Genomic DNA, 27,072 nt, shown 5'->3' with positions numbered 1-27,072 from the left:
TCACTGCCAAACTTCACTCACTCGTATGGTACACTAGTTTGTGTCTGTCAGCTAGAAGCAGCAGGATACAAAATTCTCCGTAACTGAGTGGGCTGGTTTCTCTTTGAACCCTCAATGATGTCTGCTCTACCACAGCGACTCCCCAAAGATGCATGATGGGAATGTGAATGTGAGAATGTTAAATCTCCTACAGTTGGAGGGAATTGAATCTCTTAGAGGTATGCATGACAGACAGGCGGCTTTGAACTGTCTGACATTTAGTCAGAGCGATAAACACTGTCTCTCTATAATTGGTTAAAAGCGACAGACCACTGTTAGAGAGATGGTAGATTACGCCAGAGGAGAAGAGAAGAGAGAAGAGAAGAGGAGAGGAGAGGAGAGGAGAGGAGAGGAGAGAGGAGAGAGAGAGGAGAGGAGGAGAGGAGAGGGAGAGGGAGAGGAGAGGAGAGGAGAGGAGAGGAGAAGAGAAAGAAGAGAGGAGAGGAGAGGAGAAGAGAAAGAAGAGAGGAGAGGAGAGGAGAGGAGAGGAGAGGAGAGGAGAGGAGAGGAGAGGAGAGGAGAGAGAAGAGAAGAGAAGAGAAGAGAAGAGAAGAGAAGAGGAGAGGAGAGGAGAGGAGAGGAGAGGAGAGGAGAAGAGAAAGAAGAGAGGAGAGGAGAGGAGAAGAGAAAGAAGAGAGGAGAGGAGAGGAGAGGAGAGGAGAGGAGAGGAGAGGAGAGGAGAGGAGAGGAGAGGAGAGGAGATGCACGACATGCATAATGGAACCAGTAGGGTTTGACAACAAATGAGAGTGTTCCGTGTCATTGGAAGCATTCCCATGTTCTAGAGTTCCAACGTGAGAACGGACGGCATACATAATAGAGGTTCTGAACAAAGGAAAGGGTTCTGATTCTGGTGGTTCTAAATGGTGGAAGATTCTGTCTGACAGGAAAGACTCCGTGCTGGGTAATGGCTGGAAGCCGTTGAAAAGACTGTTTTCTTTATCGCCATGATGTCAGAGAAACTCCTCTTCAAAGAAATTGTATGACTCTGAAAAGTTTCCTACGCAAACACACACACACACACACACACACACACACACACACACACACACACACACACACAGCAGTCATTTGATATTTTCTTTCATCAATTTCTTGCCAGGGGGTGGGTCGGAGTTCAGTTTAGTCAGAGAGTTTGTATGTGTGTGTGTGTGCGTGTGTGTCAGAGGAGATCTCTGCCATGAAACAGACTGGCCCTCAGGGTAGCAGGTGGCTGCTCAGATGTGTCCCTGAATCAACGTGTGTGTACAGTGTGTACAGTGTGTGTATGTCTGTGTGGGTACAGTTTGTGTGTGTGTACAGAAAGTTTGCGTGTGTGTATGTGTTTGCGTAGGAAACTTTTCAGAGTCATACAATTTCTTTGAAGGGGAGTTTCTCTGACATCATGGCGATAAAGAAAACAGTCTTTTCAACGGCTTCCAGCCATTACCCAGCACGGAGTCTTTCCTGTCAGAGGTCTCTCTGTTGACCCAGTCTGAATACAGCCCTGAGGTCTCTCTGTTGACCCTGTCTGAGTGGTCAGTGTGAATACAGCCCTGAGGTCTCTCTGTTGACCCTGAGTGGCCACACTAGCATACTACTTAGAATACATGCCCAATACGTTATTCCTAAACACTGACTATGCTGATAGCTACTGCAGGGTTCCTCAACTGGTGGCCCACAGGCCAAATTTGGCCCAAGGGTGGTTTTATTTGGGCCGCAAGTTTTCAAAAATGTATCTTTTATTTTTTTTATTGTTGGAAATAAAAAACAGGAAATCAGCTCCAAGTGATTTGTATTTAAGAAATCTGTTCCCAGTTATTCTCACACAAAATAGAGAGTCATATGATCACGTACCATTTTTTTTTACCTTTATTTAACTATGACTCACTACTGTAGTGGATCTAGAAAGGAGAGTCTGCTAAATGAATCAATGCTGTAAGTGATTCTGGATAAGAGAGTCTGCTAAATGAATCACTACTGTAGTGGATCTAGATAAGAGAGTCTGCTAAATGAATCAATGCTGTAAGTGGTTCTGGATAAGAGAGTCTGCTAAATGAATCACTACTGTAGTGGATCTAGATAAGAGAGTCTGCTAAATGAATCAATGCTGTAAGTGGTTCTGGATAAGAGAGTCTGCTAAATGAATCAATGCTGTAAGTGGTTCTGGATAAGAGAGTCTGCTAAATGAATCACTACTGTAGTGGATCTAGATAAGAGAGTCTGCTAAATGAATCAATGCTGTAAGTGGATCTGGATAAGAGAGTCTGCTAAATGAATCACTACTGTAGTGGATCTAGATAAGAGAGTCTGCTGAATGAATCACTACTGTAAGTGGATCTGGATAAGAGAGTCTGCTAAATGACTCACTACTGTAGTGGATCTGGATAAGAGAGTTTGCTAAATGAATCACTACTATAAGTGGATCTGGATAAGGGAGTCTGCTAAATGACTCACTACTGTAGTGGCTCTGGATAGGAGAGTCTGCTAAATGACTCACTACTGTAGTGGATCTAGATAAGAGAGTCTGCTAAATGAGTCACTACTGTAGTGGCTCTGGATAGGAGAGTCTGCTAAATGACTCACTACTGTAGTGGATCTAGATAAGAGAGTCTGCTAAATGAGTCACTATTGTATTGGATCTGGTTAAGAGAGTCTGCTAAATGAATCACTACTGTAGTGGATCTAGATAAGAGAGTCTGCTAAACGAATCACTACTGTAAGTGGATCTGGATAAGAGAGTCTGCTAAATGACTCACTACTGTAGTGGATCTAGATAAGAGAGTCTGCTAAATGAATCAGTACTGTAAGTGGATCTGGATAAGAGAGTCTGTTAAATGAATCACTACTGTAGTGGATCTAGATAAGATAGTCTGCTAAATGAATCAGTACTGTAAGTGGATCTGGATAAGAGAGTCTGCTAAATGACTCACTACTGTAGTGGATCTGGATAAGAGAGTCTGCTAATTGAATCACTACTGTAGTGGATCTGGATTAGAGAGTCTGCTAAATGACTCACTACTGTAGTGGATCTAGATAAGAGAGTCTGCTAAATGAATCAGTACTGTAAGTGGATCTGGATAAGAGAGTCTGCTAAATGACTCACTACTGTAAGTGGATTTTTTTTTTCACCAGGTAGGCTAGTTAAGAACACCTTTATTTAACCAGGTAGGCTAGTTAAGAACACCTTTATTTAACCAGGTAGGCTAGTTAAGAACACCTTTATTTAACCAGGTAGGCTAGTTAAGAACACCTTTATTTAACCAGGTAGGCTAGTTGAGAACACCTTTATTTAACCAGGTAGGCTAGTTAAGAACACCTTTATTTAACCAGGTAGGCTAGTTGAGAACACCTTTATTTAACCAGGTAGGCTAGTTGAGAACACCTTTATTTAACCAGGTAGGCTAGTTGAGAACACCTTTATTTAACCAGGTAGGCTAGTTGAGAACAAGTTCTCATTTACAACTGCGACCTGGCCAAGATAAAGCATAGCAGTGTGAACAGACAACACAGAGTTACACATGGAGTAAACAATTAACAAGTCAATAACACAGTAGAAAAAAAGAGAGTCTATATACATTGTGTGCAAAAGGCATGAGGAGGTAGGCGAATAATTACAATTTTGCAGATTAACACTGGAGTGATAAATGATCAGATGGTCATGTACAGGTAGAGATACTGGTGTGCAAAAGAGCAGAAAAGTAAATAAATAAAAACAGTATGGGGATGAGGTAGGTGAAAATGGGTGGGCTATTTACCAATAGACTATGTACAGCTGCAGCGATCGGTTAGCTGCTCAGATAGCACGTTTGAAGTTGGTGAGGGAGATAAAAGTCTCCAACTTCAGCGATCTTTGCAATTCGTTCCAGTCACAGGCAGCAGAGTACTGGAACGAAAGGCAGCCAAATGAGGTGTTGGCTTTAGGGATGATCAGTGAGATACACCTGCTGGAGCGCGTGCTACAGGTGGGTGTTGCCATCGTAACCAGTGAACTGAGATAAGGCGGAGCTTTACCTAGCATGGACTTGTAGATGACCTGGAGCCAGTGGGTCTGGCGACGAATATGTAGCGAGGGCCAGCCGACTAGAGCATACAGTATTGCAAGCTATTTTGTAGATGACATCGCCGAAGTCGAGGATCGGTAGGATAGTCAGTTTTACTAGGGTAAGTTTGGCGGCGTGAATGAAGGAGGTTTTGTTGTGGAATAGAAAGCCGACTCTAGATTTTTGATTTTAGATTGGAGATGTTTGATATGAGTCTGGAAGGAGAGTTTACAGTCTAGCCAGACACCTAGGTACTTATAGATGTCCACATATTCTAGGTCGGAACCATCTAGGGTGGTGATGCTAGTCGGGCATGCGGGTGCAGGCAGCGAACGGTTGAAAAGCATGCATTTGGTTTTACTAGCGTTTAAGAGCAGTTGGAGGCCACGGAAGGAGTGTTGTATGGCATTGAAGTTTGATCTGGATAAGAGAGTCTGCTAAATGAATCACTACTGTAAGTGTATCTGGATAAGAGAGTCTGCTAAATGACTCACATGTAAGTGTAAATGTGTGATGGATATTGCAATAGAACAGAATGATTCTCAAAGGTCAGCGATCGGTCCTGTTGATGTCGGGAATGTGTTGTTGCCTGCGCAGGGTTCTCCTGGAGAACGAGGTGCTGCCGGTCCTGGAGGTCCCATCGGTCTATCAGGACGCACTGGACCCCAGGGAGGCCCGGGTCCAGCCGGAGAGAAGGGGGGCCCGGTGAGTACACACCTCAGAACACACACAGTTCTTAGACTTTATTCAAAACTTTTTCTTTTTCAGTCTTTTGTCAAGTGCCGTTTTCATCACAAAAAAATATATAAATCATGAACCGTGTGTATTTTAACTCTTTGTTGACTGTGGCCCCTAATATCTGTCTGTCCCCAGGGAGAGAAAGGCCCCATGGGACCAGCTGGTCGTGACGGTATCCAAGGTCCAGTTGGTCTTCCTGGCCCTGCAGGCCCACAGGGGCCCCCTGGAGAAGATGGAGACAAGGTACAGTAACCTAGAATGATATAGAGACAGACAAGGTACACTAACAGACAGACAATGTACACTAACGTATAGTTGTAGAGACGGAGAAGCTCCAGTAACCTATGGGTTAAAGAGGCAGACAAGGTACGCAAACTTATAGTTGTAGGCCCTGAGATAAACCAGCTTCCTGTCCAGCAGATATACTTGCCTCATGCTACAGAATCAGCAAATAGGCTCCTGCCCTATGGGCCGTTCTGACTCCTGCCCTATGGGCCGTTCTGACTCCTCCCCTTGGGCCGTTCTGACTCCTGCCCTATGGGACGTTCTGCCTCCTGCCCTATGGGCTGTTCTGACTCCTGCCCTATGAGCCATTATGGATCCTGCTCTATGGGCCGTTCTGCCGCCTGCCCTATGGGCCATTCTGGCTCCTCCCCTTGGGCCGTTCTGCCTCCTGCCCTATGGGCCATTCTGGCTCCTCCCCTTGGGCCGTTCTGACTCCTGCCCTATGGGCCGTTCTGCCTCCTGCCCTATGGGCCGTTCTGACTCCTGCCCTATGGGCCGTTCTGCCGCCTGCCCTATGGGCCATTCTGGCTCCTCCCCTTGGGCCGTTCTGCCTCCTGCCCTATGGGCCATTCTGGCTCCTCCCCTTGGGCCGTTCTGACTCCTGCCCTATGGGCCGTTCTGACTCCTGCCCTATGGGACGTTCTGCCTCCTGCCCTATGGGCCATTCTGACTCCTGCCCTATGGGCCATTCTGGCTCCTCCCCTTGGGCCGTTCTGGCTCCTCCCCTTGGGCCGTTCTGACTCCTGCCCTATGGGCTGTTCTGACTCCTGCCCTATGGGACGTTCTGCCTCCTGCCCTATGGGCCATTCTGACTCCTGCCCTATGGGCCATTCTGGCTCCTCCCCTTGGGCCATTCTGCCGCCTGTCCTATGGGCCGTTCTGACTCCTCCCCTTGGGCCGTTCTGGCTCCTGCCCTATGGGCCGTTCTGCCTCCTGCCCTATGGGCCATTCTGGCTCCTCCCCTTGGGCCGTTCTGACTCCTGCCCTATGGGACGTTCTGCCTCCTGCCCTATGGGCCGTTCTGACTCCTGCCCTATAAGCCATTATGGATCCTGCTCTATGGGCCGTTCTGCCGCCTGCCCTATGGGCCATTATGGATCCTGCTCTATGGGCCGTTCTGCCGCCTGCCCTATGGGCCATTATGGATCCTGCCCTATGGGCCGTTCTGACTCCTGCACTATAAGCCATTATGGATCCTGCTCTATGGGCCGTTCTGCCGCCTGCCCTATGGGCCATTATGGATCCTGCTCTATGGGCCGTTCTGCCGCCTGCCCTATGGGCCGTTCTGACTCCTGCCCTATGGGACGTTCTGCCTCCTGCCCTATGGGCCGTTCTGACTCCTGCCCTATGGGCTGTTCTGGCTCCTCCCCTTGGGCCATTCTGCCGCCTGCCCTATGGGCCATTCTGGCTCCTCCCCTTGGGCCGTTCTGGCTCCTCCCCTTGGGCCATTCTGCCGCCTGCCCTATGGGCCATTCTGCCGCCTGCCCTATGGGCCATTATGGATCCTGCCCTATGGGCCGTTCTAGCTCCTCCCCTTGGGCCATTCTGCCGCCTGCCCTATGGGCCATTATGGATCCTGCCCTATGGGCCATTCTGCCGCCTGCCCTATGGGCCATTATGGATCCTGCTCTATGGGCCGTTCTGACTCCTGCCCTATGGGCCGTTCTGACTCCTGCCCTATGGGCCGTTCTGACTCCTGCCCTATGGGCCGTTCTGACTCCTGCCCTATGGGCCGTTCTGGCTCCTGCCCTATTGGCCGTTCTGACTCCTGCCCTATGGGCCGTTTTGGCTCCTCCCCTTGGGCCGTTCTGACTCCTGCCCTATTGGCCGTTCTGGCTCCTGCCCTATGGGCCGTTCTGACTTCTCCCCTTGGGCCGTTCTGACTCCTGCCCTATGGGCAGTTCTGACTCCTGCCCTATGGGCCGTTCTGGCTCCTGCCCTATGGGCCGTTCTGACTCCTGCTCTATGGGCCGTTCTGACTCCTGCCCTATAAGCCATTATGGATCCTGCCCTATGGGCCGTTCTGACTCCTGCCCTATGGGCCATTATGGATCCTGCCCTATGGGCCGTTCTGACTCCTGCCCTATGGGCCATTATGGATCCTGCCCTATGGGCCGTTCTGACTCCTGCCCTATGGGCCATTATGGATCCTGCCCTATGGGCCGTTCTGGCTCCTCCCCTTGGGCCGTTCTGACTCCTGCCCTATGGGCCGTTCTGACTCCTGCCCTATGAGCCATTATGGATCCTGCCCTATTGGCCGTTCTGGCTCCTCCCCTTGGGCCATTCTGACTCCTGCCCTATAGGCCGTTCTGGCTCGAACAAGGCTCACATACTTACTTTTCAGTAATTGAGAGTTTAGTTCAGTGATTGAAGGTATAGTTCAGTAATTGACAGTATAGTTCAGTAATTGACAGTATAGTTCAGTAATTTACAGTTCAGTAATTGGCAGTATAGTTCAGTAATTGACAGTATAGTTCAGTAATTGACAGTATATTTCAGTAATTGACAGTATAGTTCAGTAATTTACAGTTCAGTAATTGACAGTATAGTTCAGTAATTTACAGTTCAGTAATTGACAGTATAGTTCAGTAATTTACAGTTCAGTAACTGGCAGTATAGTTCAGTAATTGACAGTATAGTTCAGTAATTGACAGTATAGTTCAGTAATTGACAGTATAGTTCAGTAATTGGCAGTATAGTTCAGTAATTGGCAGTATAGTTCAGTAATTGGCAGTATAGTTCAGTAAGTGACAGTATAGTACAGTAATTGACAGTACAGTTCAATAATTGACAGTTCAGTAATTGACAGTTTAGTTCAGTAATTGACAGTATAGTTCAGTAATTGACAGTATAATTCAGTATTTGACAGTTCAGTAATTGACAGTATAGTTCAGTAATTGACAGTACAGTTCAATAATTGGCAGTATAGTTCAGTAATTTATAGTTCAGTAATTGACAGTATAGTTCAGTAATTTATAGTTCAGTAATTGACAGTACAGTTCAGTAATTTACAGTTCAGTAATTGGCAGTATAGTTCAGTAAGTGACAGTAATTGACAGTACAGTTCAATAATTGACAGTTCAGTAATTGACAGTATAGTTCAGTAATTGACAGTACAGTTCAGTAATTTACAGTTCAGTAATTGACAGTATAATTCAGTATTTGACAGTTCAGTAATTGACAGTATAGTTCAGTAATTGACAGTACAGTTCAGTAAGTGACAGTATAGTTCAATAATTGGCAGTATAGTTCAGTAATTTATAGTTCAGTAATTGACAGTATAGTTCAGTAATTGACAGTATAGTTCAGTAATTGACAGTACAGTTCAGTAATTGACAGTATAGTTCAGTAATTGACAGTGTAGTTCAGTAATTGACAGTATAGTTCAGTAATTGACAGTGTAGTTCAGTAATTGACAGTTCAGTAATTGACAGTTTAGTTCAGTAATTGACAGTATAGTTCAGTAATTGACAGTATAATTCAGTATTTGACAGTTCAGTAATTGACAGTATAGTTCAGTAATTGACAGTACAGTTCAATAATTGGCAGTATAGTTCAGTAATTTATAGTTCAGTAATTGACAGTATATTTCAGTAATTTATAGTTCAGTAATTGACAGTACAGTTCAGTAATTTACAGTTCAGTAATTGGCAGTATAGTTCAGTAAGTGACAGTAATTGACAGTAAAGTTCAATAATTGACAGTTCAGTAATTGACAGTATAGTTCAGTAATTGACAGTACAGTTCAGTAATTTACAGATCAGTAATTGACAGTATAATTCAGTATTTGACAGTTCAGTAATTGACAGTATAGTTCAGTAATTGACAGTACAGTTCAGTAAGTGACAGTATAGTTCAATAATTGGCAGTATAGTTCAGTAATTTATAGTTCAGTAATTGACAGTATAGTTCAGTAATTGACAGTTCAGTAATTGACAGTTTAGTTCAGTAATTGACAGTATAGTACAGTAATTGACAGTACAGTTCAATAATTGACAGTTCAGTAATTGACAGTTTAGTTCAGTAATTGACAGTATAGTTCAGTAATTGACAGTATAATTCAGTATTTGACAGTTCAGTAATTGACAGTATAGTTCAGTAATTGACAGTACAGTTCAATAATTGGCAGTATAGTTCAGTAATTTATAGTTCAGTAATTGACAGTATAGTTCAGTAATTTATAGTTCAGTAATTGACAGTACAGTTCAGTAATTTACAGTTCAGTAATTGGCAGTATAGTTCAGTAAGTGACAGTAATTGACAGTACAGTTCAATAATTGACAGTTCAGTAATTGACAGTATAGTTCAGTAATTGACAGTACAGTTCAGTAATTTACAGTTCAGTAATTGACAGTATAATTCAGTATTTGACAGTTCAGTAATTGACAGTATAGTTCAGTAATTGACAGTACAGTTCAGTAAGTGACAGTATAGTTCAATAATTGGCAGTATAGTTCAGTAATTTATAGTTCAGTAATTGACAGTATAGTTCAGTAATTGACAGTATAGTTCAGTAATTGACAGTACAGTTCAGTAATTGACAGTATAGTTCAGTAATTGACAGTGTAGTTCAGTAATTGACAGTATAGTTCAGTAATTGACAGTGTAGTTCAGTAATTGACAGTTCAGTAATTGACAGTTTAGTTCAGTAATTGACAGTATAGTTCAGTAATTGACAGTATAATTCAGTATTTGACAGTTCAGTAATTGACAGTATAGTTCAGTAATTGACAGTACAGTTCAATAATTGGCAGTATAGTTCAGTAATTTATAGTTCAGTAATTGACAGTATATTTCAGTAATTTATAGTTCAGTAATTGACAGTACAGTTCAGTAATTTACAGTTCAGTAATTGGCAGTATAGTTCAGTAAGTGACAGTAATTGACAGTACAGTTCAATAATTGACAGTTCAGTAATTGACAGTATAGTTCAGTAATTGACAGTACAGTTCAGTAATTTACAGATCAGTAATTGACAGTATAATTCAGTATTTGACAGTTCAGTAATTGACAGTATAGTTCAGTAATTGACAGTACAGTTCAGTAAGTGACAGTATAGTTCAATAATTGGCAGTATAGTTCAGTAATTTATAGTTCAGTAATTGACAGTATAGTTCAGTAATTGACAGTATAGTTCAGTAATTGACAGTACAGTTCAGTAATTGACAGTATAGTTCAGTAATTGACAGTGTAGTTCAGTAATTGACAGTAAGTTCAGTAATTTATAGTTCAGTAATTTACAGTATAGTTCAGTAATTTATAGTTCAGTAATTGACACTATAGTTCAGTAATTGACAGTACAGTTCAGTAATTGACAGTATAGTTCAGTAATTGACAGTACAGTTCAGTAATTGGCAGTATAGTTCAGTAATTGACAGTATAGTACAGTAATTGACAGTACAGTTCAATAATTGACAGTTCAGTAATTGACAGTTTAGTTCAGTAATTGACAGTATAGTTCAGTAATTGACAGTACAGTTCAGTAATTGGCAGTATAGTTCAGTAATTGACAGTATAGTACAGGAATTGACAGTACAGTTCAATAATTGACAGTTCAGTAATTGACAGTATAATTCAGTATTTGACAGTTCAGTAATTGACAGTATAGTTCAATAATTGGCAGTATAGTTCAGTAATTTATAGTTCAGTAATTGACAGTATAGTTCAGTAATTGACAGTATAGTTCAGTAATTGACAGTACAGTTCAATAATTGACAGTTCAGTAATTGACAGTTTAGTTCAGTAATTGACAGTACAGTTCAGTATGTGACAGTACAGTTCAGTAAGTGACAGTATAGTTCAGTAAGTGACAGTACAGTTCAGTAAGTGACAGTACAGTTCAATAAGTGACAGTACAGTTCAGTAAGTGACAGTACAGTTCAGTAAGTGACAGCACAGTTCAGTAAGTGACAGTACAGTTCAGTAATTTACAGTTCAGTAATTGACAGTATAATTCAGTATTTGACAGTTCAGTAATTGACAGTATAGTTCAATAATTGGCAGTATAGTTCAGTAATTTATAGTTCAGTAATTGACAGTATAGTTCAGTAATTGACAGTTTAGTTCAGTATGTGACAGTACAGTTCAGTAATTGACAGTACAGTTCAGTATGTGACAGTACAGTTCAGTAATTGACAGTACAGTTCAGTAAGTGACAGTACAGTTCAGTAAGTGACAGTACAGTTCAGTAAGTGACAGTATAGTTCAGTAAGTGACAGTACAGTTCAGTAAGTGACAGTAAGTGACAGTACAGTTCAATAAGTGACAGTACAGTTCAGTAAGTGACAGTATAGTTCAGTAAGTGACAGTATAGTTCAGTAAGTGACAGTAAGTGACAGCACAGTTCAGTAAGTGACAGTACAGTTCAGTAAGTGACAGTACAGTTCAGTAAGTGACAGTACAGTTCAGTAAGTGACAGTAAGTGACAGCACAGTTCAGTAAGTGACAGTACAGTTCAGTAAGTGACAGTACAGTTCAGTAAGTGACAGTACAGTTCGGTAAGTGACAGTATAGTTCAGTAAGTGACAGTACAGTTCAGTAAGTGACAGTACAGTTCAGTAAGTGACAGTACAGTTCAGTAAGTGACAGCACAGTTCAGTAAGTGACAGTACAGTTCAGTAAGTGACAGTACAGTTCAGTAAGTGACAGTACAGTTCAGTAAGTGACAGTACAGTTCAGTAAGTGACAGTAAGTGACAGCACAGTTCAGTAAGTGACAGTACAGTTCAGTAAGTGACAGTACAGTTCAGTAAGTGACAGTACAGTTCAGTAAGTGACAGTATAGTTCAGTAAGTGACAGTACAGTTCAGTAAGTGACAGTACAGTTCAGTAATACATGGTACTGTATACCGTACCATGTGTCGGGGATAAATGCTGTTGTTCTGGGCATCGCATTGGGACGAGGCAGAGCTGATAGTGTGATGATACACATGCCAAATGTTTTGTGGGTGAGAGTATTACATGAGAGCTATTACGATGTTAATGCCTTTCTATGGCATGTTTAATTATGCTGTTGGATAAGTGTGAAAATGTTTCAGAAACGAAGCTGCAGAGTAGACACACACACACACATGCGCACACGCACGCACTCACATTGCCATGAACTAATCCTTTTTTGTTAGTTTGGGGCAAACAAAGTGGCTGTTCTTAGCTAATGCACTGTGTAATGTATGTATATCTAACAAGGGTGTGTGTGTTATCATCACATACACACACACACATACACACACATACACATACACACACACACACACACATACACACACACACACACACACACACACACACACACACACACACACACACACACACACACACACACACACACACACACACACACACACACAGACACACAGACACACACACATACATACACACATACATACACACATACATACACACATACATACACACATACATACACACACAGACATACACAGACGCACATATGCTATACACACTCACACACAAACACAAACACATACACAAAAAATATATACACACAAACACACTCACACATACATACACACACTCACAGACACTTCCGCTGACACACACACACTCACAACCGTCCTCCATAGCGACAGTGTGAGTGTCAGTAGAGGGATAGACCGAGACAAGTAATTAAAATCATTGCAAACACTAACTCCAAGGTCTTTGACCAATCAAATTAAAATCTCCACAAATAATATTTACCACCCAATCACAGTAAAGGTGACATTTGGAAAATATTGAATAGACAATGAGGCAAAAAGTTTTTATTTTTATTTTTTTAAATGGGCTAAAATAAAATAGACTCAAATAAAATAGGATCAAGGCTCTGGGTCCTACTATATAAAAATCAATGTGTTGTCGTCATTATCATAATTGGTGTTGTGTGTGTTCTGTCCCAGGGAGAGGTTGGTGAGCCTGGCCAGAAAGGAAGCAAAGCAGACAAGGGAGAACAGGTGATTTCTCATCATTTTCCTTTCCTCCTGTAGGAAAGGTTTCTAGAGAAACCTCTTGAGAAACCTGTACTGGTCCACAGACCAGAGGATATGAAACACTGCTCCAGTATACTCCTAGGAAGTCACCTCAAATGACCTAAAGAGTGTTCCTTGTTGCTAGTATGGTCCATTATTTAGGGACAACTCTGTTGTCTCCTTGTTGTCTTTGTCGCTGTTAACTCTGTTGTCCCCTTGTTGTCTTTGTCCCTGTTAACTCTGTTGTCTTTGTCCCTGTTACCTCTGTTGTCTTTGTTCCTGTTAACTCTGTTGTCTCTGTTCCTGTTAACTCTGTTGTCTCTGTTCCTATTAACTCTGTTGTCTTTGTCCCTATTAACTCTGTTGTCTCTGTCCCTGTTAACTCTGTTGTCTTTGTCCCTGTTAACTCTGTTGTCTTTGTCCCTATTAACTCTGTTGTCTCTGTCCCTATTAACTCTGTTGTCTTTGTCCCTGTTACCTCTGTTGTCTTTGTCCCTATTAACTCTGTTGTCTCTGTTCCTGTTAACTCTGTTGTCTCTGTTCCTATTAACTCTGTTGTCTTTGTCCCTATTAACTCTGTTGTCTCTGTCCCTGTTAACTCTGTTGTCTTTGTCCCTGTTAACTCTGTTGTCTTTGTCCCTATTAACTCTGTTGTCTCTGTCCCTATTAACTCTGTTGTCTTTGTCCCTGTTAACTCGGTTGTCTTTGTCCCTGTTAACTCTGTTGTCTTTGTCCCTGTTACCTCTGTTGTCTTTGTCCCTATTAACTCTGTTGTCTCTGTCCCTATTAACTCTGTTGTCTTTGTCCCTGTTAACTCTGTTGTCTTTGTCCCTGTTAACTCTGTTGTCTCTGTCCCTGTTAACTCTGTTGTCCCCTTGTTGTCTTTGTCCCTGTTAACTCTGTTGTCTTTGTCCCTGTTAACTCTGTTGTCTCTGTCCCTGTTAACTCTGTTGTCTTTGTCCCTGTTAACTCTGTTGTCTCTGTCCCTGTTAACTCTGTTGTCTTTGTCCCTGTTAACTCTGTTGTCTTTGTCCCTGTTAACTCTGTTGTCTTTGTCCCTGTTAACTCTGTTGTCTTTGTCCCTGTTAACTCTGTTGTCTCTGTCCCTGTTAACTCTGTTGTCTTTGTCCCTGTTAACTCTGTTGTCTCTGTCCCTGTTAACTCTGTTGTCTTTGTCCCTGTTAACTCTGTTGTCTTTGTCCCTGTTAACTCTGTTGTCTTTGTCCCTATTAACTCTGTTGTCTTTGTCCCTGATAACTCTGTTGTCTTTGTCCCTGTTAACTCTGTTGTCCCCTTGTTGTCTTTGTCCCTGTTAACTCTGTTGTCTTTGTCCCTGTTAACTCTGTTGTCTCTGTCCCTGATAACTCTGTTGTCTTTGTCCCTGTTAACTCTGTTGTCTCTGTTCCTGTTAACTCTGTTGTCTCTGTCCCTGATAACTCTGTTGTCTTTGTCCCTGATAACTCTGTTGTCTTTGTCCCTGTTAACTCTGTTGTCTCTGTTCCTGATAACTCTGTTGTCTTTGTCCCTGATAACTCTGTTGTCTCTGTTCCTGATAACTCTGTTGTCTCTGTCCCTGATAACTCTGTTGTCTTTGTCCCTGATAACTCTGTTGTCTCTGTTCCTGATAACTCTGTTGTCTTTGTCCCTGATAACTCTGTTGTCTCTGTCCCTGATAACTCTGTTGTCTTTGTCCCTGATAACTCTGTTGTCTCTGTTCCTGATAACTCTGTTGTCTCTGTCCCTGATAACTCTGTTGTCTCTGTCCCTGATAACTCTGTTGTCTCTGTCCCTGATAACTCTGTTGTCTTTGTCCCTGATAACTCTGTTGTCTCTGTTCCTGATAACTCTGTTGTCTCTGTCCCTGATAACTCTGTTGTCTCTGTCCCTGATAACTCTGTTGTCTCTGTCCCTGATAACTCTGTTGTCTTTGTCCCTGATAACTCTGTTGTCTCTGTTCCTGATAACTCTGTTGTCTCTGTCCCTGATAACTCTGTTGTCTTTGTCCCTGATAACTCTGTTGTCTTTGTCCCTGTTAACTCTGTTGTCTCTGTCCCTGATAACTCTGTTGTCTTTGTCCCTGTTAACTCTGTTGTCTCTGTTCCTGTTAACTCTGTTGTCTCTGTCCCTGATAACTCTGTTGTCTTTGTCCCTGATAACTCTGTTGTCTTTGTCCCTATTAACTCTGTTGTCTCTGTTCCTGTTAACTCTGTTGTCTCTGTTCCTATTAACTCTGTTGTCTTTGTCCCTATTAACTCTGTTGTCTCTGTCCCTGTTAACTCTGTTGTCTTTGTCCCTGTTAACTCTGTTGTCTTTGTCCCTATTAACTCTGTTGTCTCTGTCCCTATTAACTCTGTTGTCTTTGTCCCTGTTAACTCGGTTGTCTTTGTCCCTGTTAACTCTGTTGTCTTTGTCCCTGTTACCTCTGTTGTCTTTGTCCCTATTAACTCTGTTGTCTCTGTCCCTATTAACTCTGTTGTCTTTGTCCCTGTTAACTCTGTTGTCTTTGTCCCTGTTAACTCTGTTGTCTCTGTCCCTGTTAACTCTGTTGTCCCCTTGTTGTCTTTGTCCCTGTTAACTCTGTTGTCTTTGTCCCTGTTAACTCTGTTGTCTCTGTCCCTGTTAACTCTGTTGTCTTTGTCCCTGTTAACTCTGTTGTCTCTGTCCCTGTTAACTCTGTTGTCTTTGTCCCTGTTAACTCTGTTGTCTTTGTCCCTGTTAACTCTGTTGTCTTTGTCCCTGTTAACTCTGTTGTCTTTGTCCCTGTTAACTCTGTTGTCTCTGTCCCTGTTAACTCTGTTGTCTTTGTCCCTGTTAACTCTGTTGTCTCTGTCCCTGTTAACTCTGTTGTCTTTGTCCCTGTTAACTCTGTTGTCTTTGTCCCTGTTAACTCTGTTGTCTTTGTCCCTATTAACTCTGTTGTCTTTGTCCCTGATAACTCTGTTGTCTTTGTCCCTGTTAACTCTGTTGTCCCCTTGTTGTCTTTGTCCCTGTTAACTCTGTTGTCTTTGTCCCTGTTAACTCTGTTGTCTCTGTCCCTGATAACTCTGTTGTCTTTGTCCCTGTTAACTCTGTTGTCCCCTTGTTGTCTTTGTCCCTGTTAACTCTGTTGTCTTTGTCCCTGTTAACTCTGTTGTCTTTGTCCCTGTTAACTCTGTTGTCTTTGTCCCTGTTAACTCTGTTGTCTTTGTCCCTGTTAACTCTGTTGTCTTTGTCCCTGATAACTCTGTTGTCTCTGTCCCTGTTAACTCTGTTGTCTTTGTCCCTGTTAACTCTGTTGTCTTTGTCCCTGTTAACTCTGTTGTCTCTGTCCCTGATAACTCTGTTGTCTTTGTCCCTGTTAACTCTGTTGTCCCCTTGTTGTCTTTGTCCCTGTTAACTCTGTTGTCTTTGTCCCTGTTAACTCTGTTGTCTTTGTCCCTGTTAACTCTGTTGTCTCTGTCCCTATTAACTCTGTTGTCTTTGTCCCTGTTACCTCTGTTGTCTTTGTCCCTATTAACTCTGTTGTCTTTGTCCCTGTTAACTCTGTTGTCTTTGTCCCTGTTAACTCTGTTGTCTTTGTCCCTGTTAACTCTGTTGTCTTTGTCCCTATTAACTCTGTTGTCTTTGTCCCTGATAACTCTGTTGTCTTTGTCCCTGTTAACTCTGTTGTCCCCTCTAACTGTCTCTGTCCCGTGGTTGTTTGTAGGGACCTCCTGGTCCAGGAGGTCTTCAAGGTGTCATCGGAGCTCCTGGTCCTGCTGTGAGTATTCAGTCACCTTTAACCTTTCACCTTTCACCTTCAAACTCTCACCTCAGACCCAACTCATCAACCCTGAACTGTTACCCCTCAACTCAGCCCCCTCTCGTGTTATTCTAACATAGACAGAGTCGGGTGGCAGACCAGCTTCAATTCCTCACAGATATTACTAAAGGACACATATTCATCACAGCTATTAATAAAGGATGAATATTCATCACAGATATTAATAAATAATTAATATTCATATTCATCACATATATTACTAAAGGATGAATATTCATCACAGATATTACTAAAGGCAGAATATATATTACCAATATTACTAAAGGATGAATATTCATCACCAATATTACTAAAGGATGAATATTCATCACCTATATTAGTAAAGGACAAATATTCATCACAGATATTACTAAAGGACAAATATTCATCACCGATAATATAAAATGATAAATATTAATCATATACATTACTAAAGGACGAATATTAATCAGATATATAACAAAAGGGCAAATATTAATCACAGATATTAATAAAGGATGCATATTCATCACAGATATGAATAAAGGATGAATATTCATCACAGATGTTACTAAAGGCAGAATATATATTACCAATATTAATAAAGGATGAATATTCATCACTGTGGTTACTAAAGGCAGAATATATATTACCAATATTAATAAAGGATGAATATTCATCACAGATATTAATAAAGGATGAATATTCATCACAGATATGAATAAAGGATGAATATTCATCACAGATGTTACTAAAGGCAGAATATATATTACCAATATTAATAAAGGATGAATATTCATCACAGATGTTACTAAAGGCAGAATATATATTACCAATATTAATAAAGGATGAATATTCATCACAGATATTAATAAAGGATGAATATTCATCACAGATATGAATAAAGGATGAATATTCATCACAGATGTTACTAAAGGCAGAATATATATTACCAATATTAATAAAGGATGAATATTCATCACAGATGTTACTAAAGGCAGAATATATATTACCAATATTAATAAAGGATGAATATTCATCACAGATATTAATAAAGGATGAATATTCATCACAGATGTTACTAAAGGCAGAATATATATTACCAATATTAATAAAGGATGAATATTCATCACAGATATTAATAAAGGATGAATATTCATCACAGATGTTACTAAAGGCAGAATATATATGACAGATGTTACTACAGCTAAGCGGCTGCAGCTGTGACTTCTGTTGGAGTGGGGGTTTCCCTTTTTTAGTACCCAAATACCCAAGACCTAAAATACCTTTGTCCAGTATGAGAGTAGAACACACCTATAACAAGCCAATAAAAAGCTTATAACATGCCTACAATAAGCCTCCAACAAGACTACAATAAGCCTCCAACAAGACTACAATAAGCCTCCAACAAGACTACAACAAGCCTACAACAAGCCTACATCAAGCCTACAACAAGCCTACATCAAGACTACAACAAGCCTACATCAAGACTACAACAAGCCTATATCAAGACTACAACAAGCCTACAACAAGCATCCAACAAGACTACAACAAGCCTACAACAAGCCTACAACAAGCATCCAACAAGACTACATCAAGACTACAACAAGCCTACAACAAGCCTACAACAAGCCTACATCAAGACTACAACAAGCCTACATCAAGACTACAACAAGCCTACAACAAGACTACAACAAGCCTACAACAAGACTACAACAAGCCTACAACAAGACTACAACAAGCCTACATCAAGACTACAACAAGTCTACAACAAGCCTAGAACAAGCCTACAATTTGACTGGAGTGAAAGGTCAACGATGTTATCATTAAACACGCAAGAGACCTGTAGACAAGATCTGGAAGTGAGCAGTCTGGAGACTAGAGCAGTCTGGAGACTAGAGCAGTCTGGAGACTATAGAGACTACAGCAGTCTGGAGACTACAGAGACTACAGCAGTCTGGAGACTACAGAGACTACAGCAGTCTGGAGACTACAGAGACTACAGCAGTCTGGAGACTACAGAGACTACAGCAGTCTGGAGACTACAGAGACTACAGCAGTCTGGAGACTACAGAGACTACAGCTGTCTGGAGACTACAGCAGTCTGGAGACTAGAGCAATCTGGAGACTACAGAGACTACAGCAGTCTGGAGACTACAGCAGTCTGGAGATTACAGAGACTACAGCAGTCTGGAGACTACAGAGACTACAGCTGTCTGGTGACTACAGAGACTACAGCAGTCTGGAGACTACAGAGACTACAGCTGTCTGGAGACTACAGCAGTCTGGAGACTACAGAGACTACAGCAGTCTGGAGACTACAGCATTCTGGAGACTACAGCAGTCTGGAGACTACAGCAGTCTGGAGACTACAGAGACTACAGCGGTCTGGAGACTACAGAGACTACATCAGTGTGGAGACTACAGAGACTACATCAGTGTGGAGACTACAGAGACTACATCAGTCTGGAGACTACAGAGACTACATCAGTCTGGAGACTACAGAGACGACAGCAGTCTGGAGACTACAGAGACTACAGCAGTCTGGTGACTACAGAGACTACAGCAGTCTGGTGACTACAGAGACGACAGCAGTCTGGTGACTACAGAGACTACAGCAGTCTGGTGACTACAGAGACTGCGGCAGTCTGGTGACTACAGAGACTACAGCAGTCTGGAGACTACAGAGACTACAGCTGTCTGGTGACTACAGAGACTGCGGCAGTCTGGTGACTACAGAGACTACAGCAGTCTGGTGACTACAGAGACTACAGCAGTCTGGAGACTACAGAGACGACAGCAGTCTGGTGACTACAGAGACTACAGCAGTCTGGTGACTACAGAGACTGCGGCAGTCTGGTGACTACAGAGACTACAGCAGTCTGGAGACTACAGAGACTACAGCTGTCTGGAGACTACAGCAGTCTGGAGACTACAGAGACTACGGCAGTCTGGAGACTACAGAGAAGAAGAGTTACAGTTAGACTCAGGGAGTCTTACCAAATCCCTTTGGCCAGCTTGTTCTTAAAAAAAAAACACAAAAAAAACAACCTTGTCTCAAATCCCTACGTGATCCCACAGTAGCCTTTACACTAGTCTCACAAGCCAGACTCCACAGTCTTCCATTTTGTTGTGCTGTTATTTCTGGCCAAGCAGGACTCTCCTGCGTCCCAAATGACACCTTATTCCCTTCCCGTTATAGTGCATAGGCTTCTGGTTAAAAGTAGGTCACTACATAGTGTTGGTAAACCTACACTCAACTCAGATCTTCTCAGCTCAGACCAGACCCATCACATAATTCACTCTGTCCAAGATATTCTATATCTGCATGTTGCAGCCCCCCTAGAACATTTCCCCCTGGTCATTTCTACTGCTGATCCGACAAGAGTCAGGCGTTCAACTGAAGACTGTTGGTCAGCACCTCATATGCAGTCTCTCAGCCTCTCTACCTCCGCCCCTCCAGAGCCCCCTCTCACTCAACCCCGTAGTGCTGTGGTGCTCCCATAGATTCAGTCAACACATTTCAGGTCCTCACTTTCTCTCCCGCTCTCTCTGTCTCTCTCTGTCTCTCTCTCTGTCTCTCTCTGTCTCTCTCTCTCTCTCTCTCTCTCTGTCTCTCTGTCTCTCTCTGTCTCTCTCTCTCTCTCTCTCTCTCTCTGGATCTCTCTGTCTCTGTCTCTGTCTCTGTCTCTGTCTCTGTCTCTCTCTCTCTCTCTCTCTCTCCTCTCTCTCTCTCTCTCTCTGTCTCTGTCTCTGTCTCTGTCTCTGTCTCTCTCCCGCTCTCTCTCTCTCTTTACCCCCTCTCTGTCAATCACCTCTGTGGTGTCACTGTGACCTCTAATCTTTGACCTTTGACCTCCAGGGTACTGATGGTGAGTCAGGACCCAGGGGTCAGCAGGGTATGTTTGGCCAGAAGGGAGACGAAGGATCCAGAGGATTCCCTGGGCTACCTGGGCCCATCGGACTGCAGGTACGACTACACACACGCACATGCACGCACACACACACACAATCGTACACACAATTGCACACACAATCACACACACAGTGTCGGTGTTGTTGGCTTCAGTTTTTATTTGCAGCTACTCTTCCTGGGATTTATTATGGATCCCCATTCGTTCCTGCCATGGCAGCAGCTACTCTTCCTGGGGTTTATTATGGATCCCCATTAGTTCCTGCCAAGGCAGCAGCTACTCTTCCTGGGGTTTATTATGGATCCCCATTAGTTCCTGTCAAGGCAGCAGCTACTCTTCCTGGGGTTTATTATGGATCCCCATTAGTTCCTGCCAAGGCAGCAGCTACTCTTCCTGGGGTTTATTATGGATCCCCATTAGTTCCTGCCAAGGCAGCAGCTACTCTTCCTGGGATTTATTATGGAACCCATTTAGTTCCTGCCAAGGCAGCAGCTACTCTTCCTGGGGTTTATTATGGATCCCCATTAGTTCCTGCCAAGGCAGCAGCTACTCTTCCTGGGGTTTATTATGGATCCCCATTAGTTCCTGCCAAGGCAGCAGCTACTCTACCTGGGGTTTATTATGGATCCCCGTTAGTTCCTGTCAAGGCAGTAGCTACTCACTCTGGGGTCCAGCAAAATTATGTCAGTTACAATTTTTTTAAGCATTACATTTACAACAGATTTCAACTCAGTCAAATGAAAATGTATTTGTCACGTGCGCCGAATACAACAGTGAAATGCTACTTACCAACTATGCAGTTTTCAGAAAATACCCCCAAAATAAATTAAATAATTAAATAATTAAAGAGCAGCAGTAAATAACAATGTGGAGGCTATATACAGGGGGTACCAGTACAGAGTCAATGTGGAGGCTATATACAGGGGGTACCAGTACAGAGTCAATGTGGAGGCTATATACAGGGGGTACCAGTACAGAGTCAATGTGGAGGCTATATACAGGGGGTACCAGTACAGAGTCAATGTGGAGGTTATATAAAGGGGGTACCGGTACAGAGTCAATGTGGAGGTTATATACAGGGGGTACCGGTACAGAGTCAATGTGGAGGTTATATACAGGGGGTACCGGTACAGAGTCAGTGTGGAGGCTATATACAGGGGGTACCAGTACAGAGTCAATGTGGAGGTTATATACAGGGGGTACCGGTACAGAGTCAATGTGGAGGTTATATACAGGGGGTACCGGTACAGAGTCAATGTGGAGGTTATATACAGGGGGTACCGGTACAGAGTCAATGTGGAGGCTATATACAGGGGGTACCGGTACAGAGTCAATGTGGAGGCTATATACAGGGGGTACTGGTACAGAGTCAATGTGGAGGCTATATACAGGGGGTACCGGTACAGAGTCAATGTGGAGGCTATATACAGGAAGTACTGGTACAGAGTCAATGTGGAGGCTATATACAGGGGGTACCGGTACAGAGTCAATGTGGAGACTATATACAGGGTGTTACAGTACAGAGTCAATGTGGAGGCTATATACAGGGGGTACCGGTACAGAGTCAATGTGGAGGCTATATACAGGGGGTACCGGTACAGAGTCAATGTGGAGGCTATATACAGGGGGTACCGGTACAGAGTCAATGTGGAGGCTATATACAGGGGGTACCGGTACAGAGTCAATGTGGAGGCTATATACAGGGGGTACTGGTACAGAGTCAATGTGGAGGCTATATACAGGGGGTACCGGTAGAGAGTCAATGTGGAGGTTATATACAGGGGGTACTGGTACAGAGTCAATGTGGAGGCTATATACAGGGGGTACCGGTACAGAGTCAATGTGGAGGTTATATACAGGGGGTACCGGTACAGAGTCAATGTGGAGGTTATATACAGGGGGTACCAGTACAGAGTCAATGTGGAGGCTATATACAGGGGGTACCGGGAGGTACAGAGTCAATGTGGAGGCTATATACAGGGGGTACCGGTACAGAGTCAATGTGGAGGTTATATACAGGGGGTACTGGTACAGAGTCAATGTGGAGGCTATATACAGGGGGTACCAGGTACAGAGTCAATGTGGAGGCTATATACAGGGGGTACCGGTACAGAGTCAATGTGGAGGCTATATACAGGGGTACTGGTACAGAGTCAATGTGGAGGCTATATACAGGGGGTACCGGTAGAGAGTCAATGTGGAGGTTATATACAGGGGGTACCAGTACAGAGTCAATGTGGAATCTATATACAGGGGGTACTGGTACAGAGTCAATGTGGAGGCTATATACAGGGGGTACTGGTACAGAGTCAATGTGGAGGCTATATACAGGGGGTACTGGTACAGAGTCAATGTGGAGGCTACAGTGGGGCAAAAAAGAATTTAGTCAGCCACCAATTGTGCAAGTTCTCACACTTAAAACGATGAGAGAGGCCTGTAATTTTCATCATAGGTACACTTCAACTATGACAGACAAAATTTGAAAAAAAAATCAAGAAAATCACATTTTAGGATTATTAATGAATTTATTTGCAAATTATGGTGGAAAATAAGTATTTGGTCACCTACAAACAAGCAAGATTTCTGGCTCTCACAGACCTGTAACTTCTTCTTTAAGAGGCTCCTCTGTCCTCCACTCGTTACCTGTATTAATGGCACCTGTTTGAACTTGTTATCAGTATAAGACACCTGTCCACAACCTCAAACAGTCACACTCCAAACTCCACTATGGCCAAGACCAAAGATCTGTCAAAGGACACCAGAAACAAAATTGTAGACCTTCCCAAATTATTTAGATTAAACTAAACTGTATATTTACATCCTCTCTCTCTCTCTCTCCCCCTCTCTCTCTCTCTCTCTCTCTCTCTCTCCCCTCTCTTCCGTCTTACTCTATCTCATCCTTCTCTCTCTTCCCTCTTACTCTATCTCTCTCCTTCTCTGTCTGTCTGTCTGTCTGTCTGTCTGTCTGTCTGTCTGTCTGTCTGTCTGTCTGTCTGTCTGTCTGTCTGTCTGTCTCTATTATCAGGCACATAAATATACAACTAACTTTACTTCCTGTTTCCTGTGGACGTTGACGAATCACGTTGCAGCCTGTAGACAGTAATTACCTAGCTGTTCCCGCTGAATAATTATGTGTTTATATTACAAGGGTTTTGGCTGTATTAATGCCTTCTACACACACACACACACACACACACAGACACACACACACACACACACACACACACACACACACACACACACACACACACACACACACACAGTGTCTGGAACTCCTTATCATCAGCATATGTTTTCTAATGACTGTTAGGTCATGTGTCCTGACATATATATTTTTTGTCAGGACATATGACCTACATTAACTTAACAGTCATTAGAAAACGCATGCTGATGGTAAGGAGTTCCGTACACACTGTGTCTCATATATATATCATGAGTAAACAAAGTTATTCTATATTGTTAGGAAAGTTAGATAGTGAATCGGAAGTAGTGTAATGAAATATCATATCATATTTTCATATCAATGACTGCGTTTACACGGTCAGCCCAATTCTGATCTTTTGCCTAAAGAGCTGGCAAAAGAGCTGATCTGATTGGTCAAAAGACCAATCTGTGGAAAAAGATCAGAATTTGGCTGTGTGTTTAAATGAACTGTTTTTTTTTTTTCGCAAGAACTTCCTCATCCATTTCAATCAGTATCATCATCGCAGACTATGATACCATATTCAATGTAAAAAAATAATTATAATAATGTCTTGATGTTGTTGAGTATTAAAGTGAGTACCTCTTCTTTCTCAGGGCCTGCCTGGTACATCAGGAGAGAAAGGAGAGAACGGGGACGTCGGCCCGATGGTACGTCAGCCATTTTGGAATCACACCACAGTGCAGATGTTGGTGTCACTCATAACTCCATTGTATTGTCAGGGATCTTATTGTTGACTGTTTGTTGTTTGTTGTTTATGTTGACGGGGTGTTATTGTTATGTTGACGGGGTGTTGTTGTTTATGTTGACAGGGTGTTGTTGTTTATGTTGACAGGGTGTTATTGTTTATGTTGACAGGGTGTTGTTGTTTATGTTGACAGGGTGTTTATGTTGTTTATGTTTATGTTGACAGGGAGTTGTTGTTTATGTTGACAGGGTGTTATTGTTATGTTGACGGGGTGTTATTGTTTATGTTGACAGGGAGTTATTGTTTATGTTGACAGGGTGTTATTGTTTATGTTGACAGGGTGTTGTTGTTTATGTTGACAGGGTGTTATTGTTATGTTATGTTATTGTTATGTTGACAGGGTGTTATGTTATTGTTTATGTTGACAGGGTGTTGTTGTTTATGTTGACAGGGTGTTATTGTTTATGTTGACAGGGTGTTGTTGTTTATGTTGACAGGGTGTTATTGTTATGTTGACAGGGTGTTGTTGTTTATGTTGACAGGGTGTTGTTGTTTATGTTGACAGGGTGTTATTGTTTATGTTGACAGGGTGTTATTGTTATGTTGACGGGGTGTTATTGTTTATGTTGACAGGGTGTTGTTGTTTATGTTGACAGGGTGTTATTGTTATGTTGACAGGGTGTTGTTGTTTATGTTGACAGGGTGTTATTGTTTATGTTGACAGGGTGTTGTTGTTATGTTGACAGGGTGTTATTGTTATGTTGACGGGGTGTTATTGTTTATGTTGACAGGGTCCGCCTGGTCCTCCAGGTCCCAGAGGTCCCCAGGGTTCTAGCGGAGCTGACGTAAGTGTCTTCACCATCTCTTTTTTGAGTAAATTATTATCAAATATTATATTTCTGTCACACTTGAGAACATGCTTGATGCTCCATACCTTACTGTATATTATGATGACAGACATTTTGATTTATTGTTTGGTTGGTTGATTGATTGATTGATTGGATGGTTGGTTGGTTGATTGATTGGATGGTTGGTTGGTTGGTTAATTGATTAGATGGTTGGTTGATTGATTGGATGGTTGTTTGGTTGATTGATTGGATGGTTGGTTGGTTGGTTGATTGTTTGGATGGTTGGTTGATTGATTGGATGGTTGGTTGATTGATTAATTGGATGGTTAGTTGATTGGTTGATTGGATGGTTGATTGATTGATTGGATGGATGGTTGGTTGATTGATTAATTGGATGGTTTGTTGATTGGTTGGTTGATTGATTGGATGGTTAGTTGATTGGTTGGTTGATTGATTGATTGATTGATTGATTGATTGATTGATTGGATGGGTAGTTGGGTTGGTTGGATGATTGGTTGATTGATTGATTGGATGGTTAGTTGATTGATTGATTGGATGGCTAGTTGATTGATTGATTGATTGGATCGTTGGTTGGTTGATTGATTGGTTGATTGATTGATTGATTGGATGGTTAGTTGGTTGATTGGTTGGTTGGTTGGTTGGTTGGTTGGTTGGTTGATTGATTGATTGATTGTTTAGATGGTTAGTTGATTGATTGGATGGTTGGTTGATTGATTGATTGATTGGATGGTTGGTTGATTGATTGGATGGTTGGTTGGTTGATTGATTGATTGATTGGATGGTTGGTTGGTTGATTGATTGATTGGATGGTTAGTTGATTGGTTGGTTGATTGATTGATTGGATGGTTAGTTGATTGTTTGGTTGGATGGTTGGTTGATTGATTGGATGGATGGTTAGTTGATTGGTTGGTTGATTGATCGATTGGATGGTTAGTTGATTGGTTGGTTGGATGATTGGTTGATTGATTGATTGGATGGTTAGTTGATTGATTGATTGATTGGATGGTTAGTTGATTGATTGATTGGATCATTGGTTGGTTGATTGGTTGATTGATTGATTGGATGGTTAGTTGATTGATTAGTTGGTTGGTTGATTGATTGATTGGATGGTTGGTTGATTGATTGATTGATTGATTGGTTAGTTTGTTGATTGATTGATCATTTAATTGGTTAGTGGGTTGATTGATTGGTTAGTTGATTGATTGGATGGATGGTTAGATGATTGATTGGTTGATTGATTGGTTGGTTGATTGATTGTATAGTTAGTTGATTGATTGATTGATTGATTTATTGATTGGATGATTGATTGGCTGGTTAGTTGATTGATTGATTGGTTGATTGATTGGCTGGTTAGTTGATTGATTGGTTGATTTGTATCCTATCCACAGGGTGCCCAAGGCCCTCCTGGTGGAGTGGGTTCTATGGGAGGTAATGGAGAAAAGGGAGAGAGCGGTGAAGCCGGCAACCCGGGACCATCTGGAGAGCCCGGTGGTGGAGTAAGTATCCCGTTTGATTCAAATACAGAACATCCACATGTTTAATTCAAGAAATAACAATAAGAACAGGTAAAACCGGCAACAACAACAAAAAACGAC

At 42.3% G+C, this 27,072-nt stretch overlaps 1 protein-coding gene across 1 annotated transcript in view; it reads left to right on the top strand.

Annotated features, from left to right (window-relative positions):
• Positions 1 to 27,072, top strand: part of LOC135509089 (collagen alpha-1(XI) chain-like) — a 189,211-nt gene that overhangs the window by 134,149 nt on the left and 27,990 nt on the right. The window contains 8 exon segments of the mRNA XM_064929414.1: positions 4,659 to 4,766; positions 4,935 to 5,042; positions 12,976 to 13,029; positions 16,730 to 16,783; positions 20,667 to 20,774; positions 24,517 to 24,570; positions 25,400 to 25,453; positions 26,866 to 26,973. Coding sequence (XP_064785486.1) covers positions 4,659 to 4,766; positions 4,935 to 5,042; positions 12,976 to 13,029; positions 16,730 to 16,783; positions 20,667 to 20,774; positions 24,517 to 24,570; positions 25,400 to 25,453; positions 26,866 to 26,973 — 648 coding nt within the window.

Source organism: Oncorhynchus masou, chromosome 3, assembly GCF_036934945.1.
Source record: "Oncorhynchus masou masou isolate Uvic2021 chromosome 3, UVic_Omas_1.1, whole genome shotgun sequence".
In the NCBI taxonomy this organism is placed as follows: domain Eukaryota; kingdom Metazoa; phylum Chordata; class Actinopteri; order Salmoniformes; family Salmonidae; genus Oncorhynchus; species Oncorhynchus masou.
The sequence above is the reverse complement of the archived record's forward strand: the minus strand, read 5'-3'. Positions and strand labels throughout refer to the sequence as shown.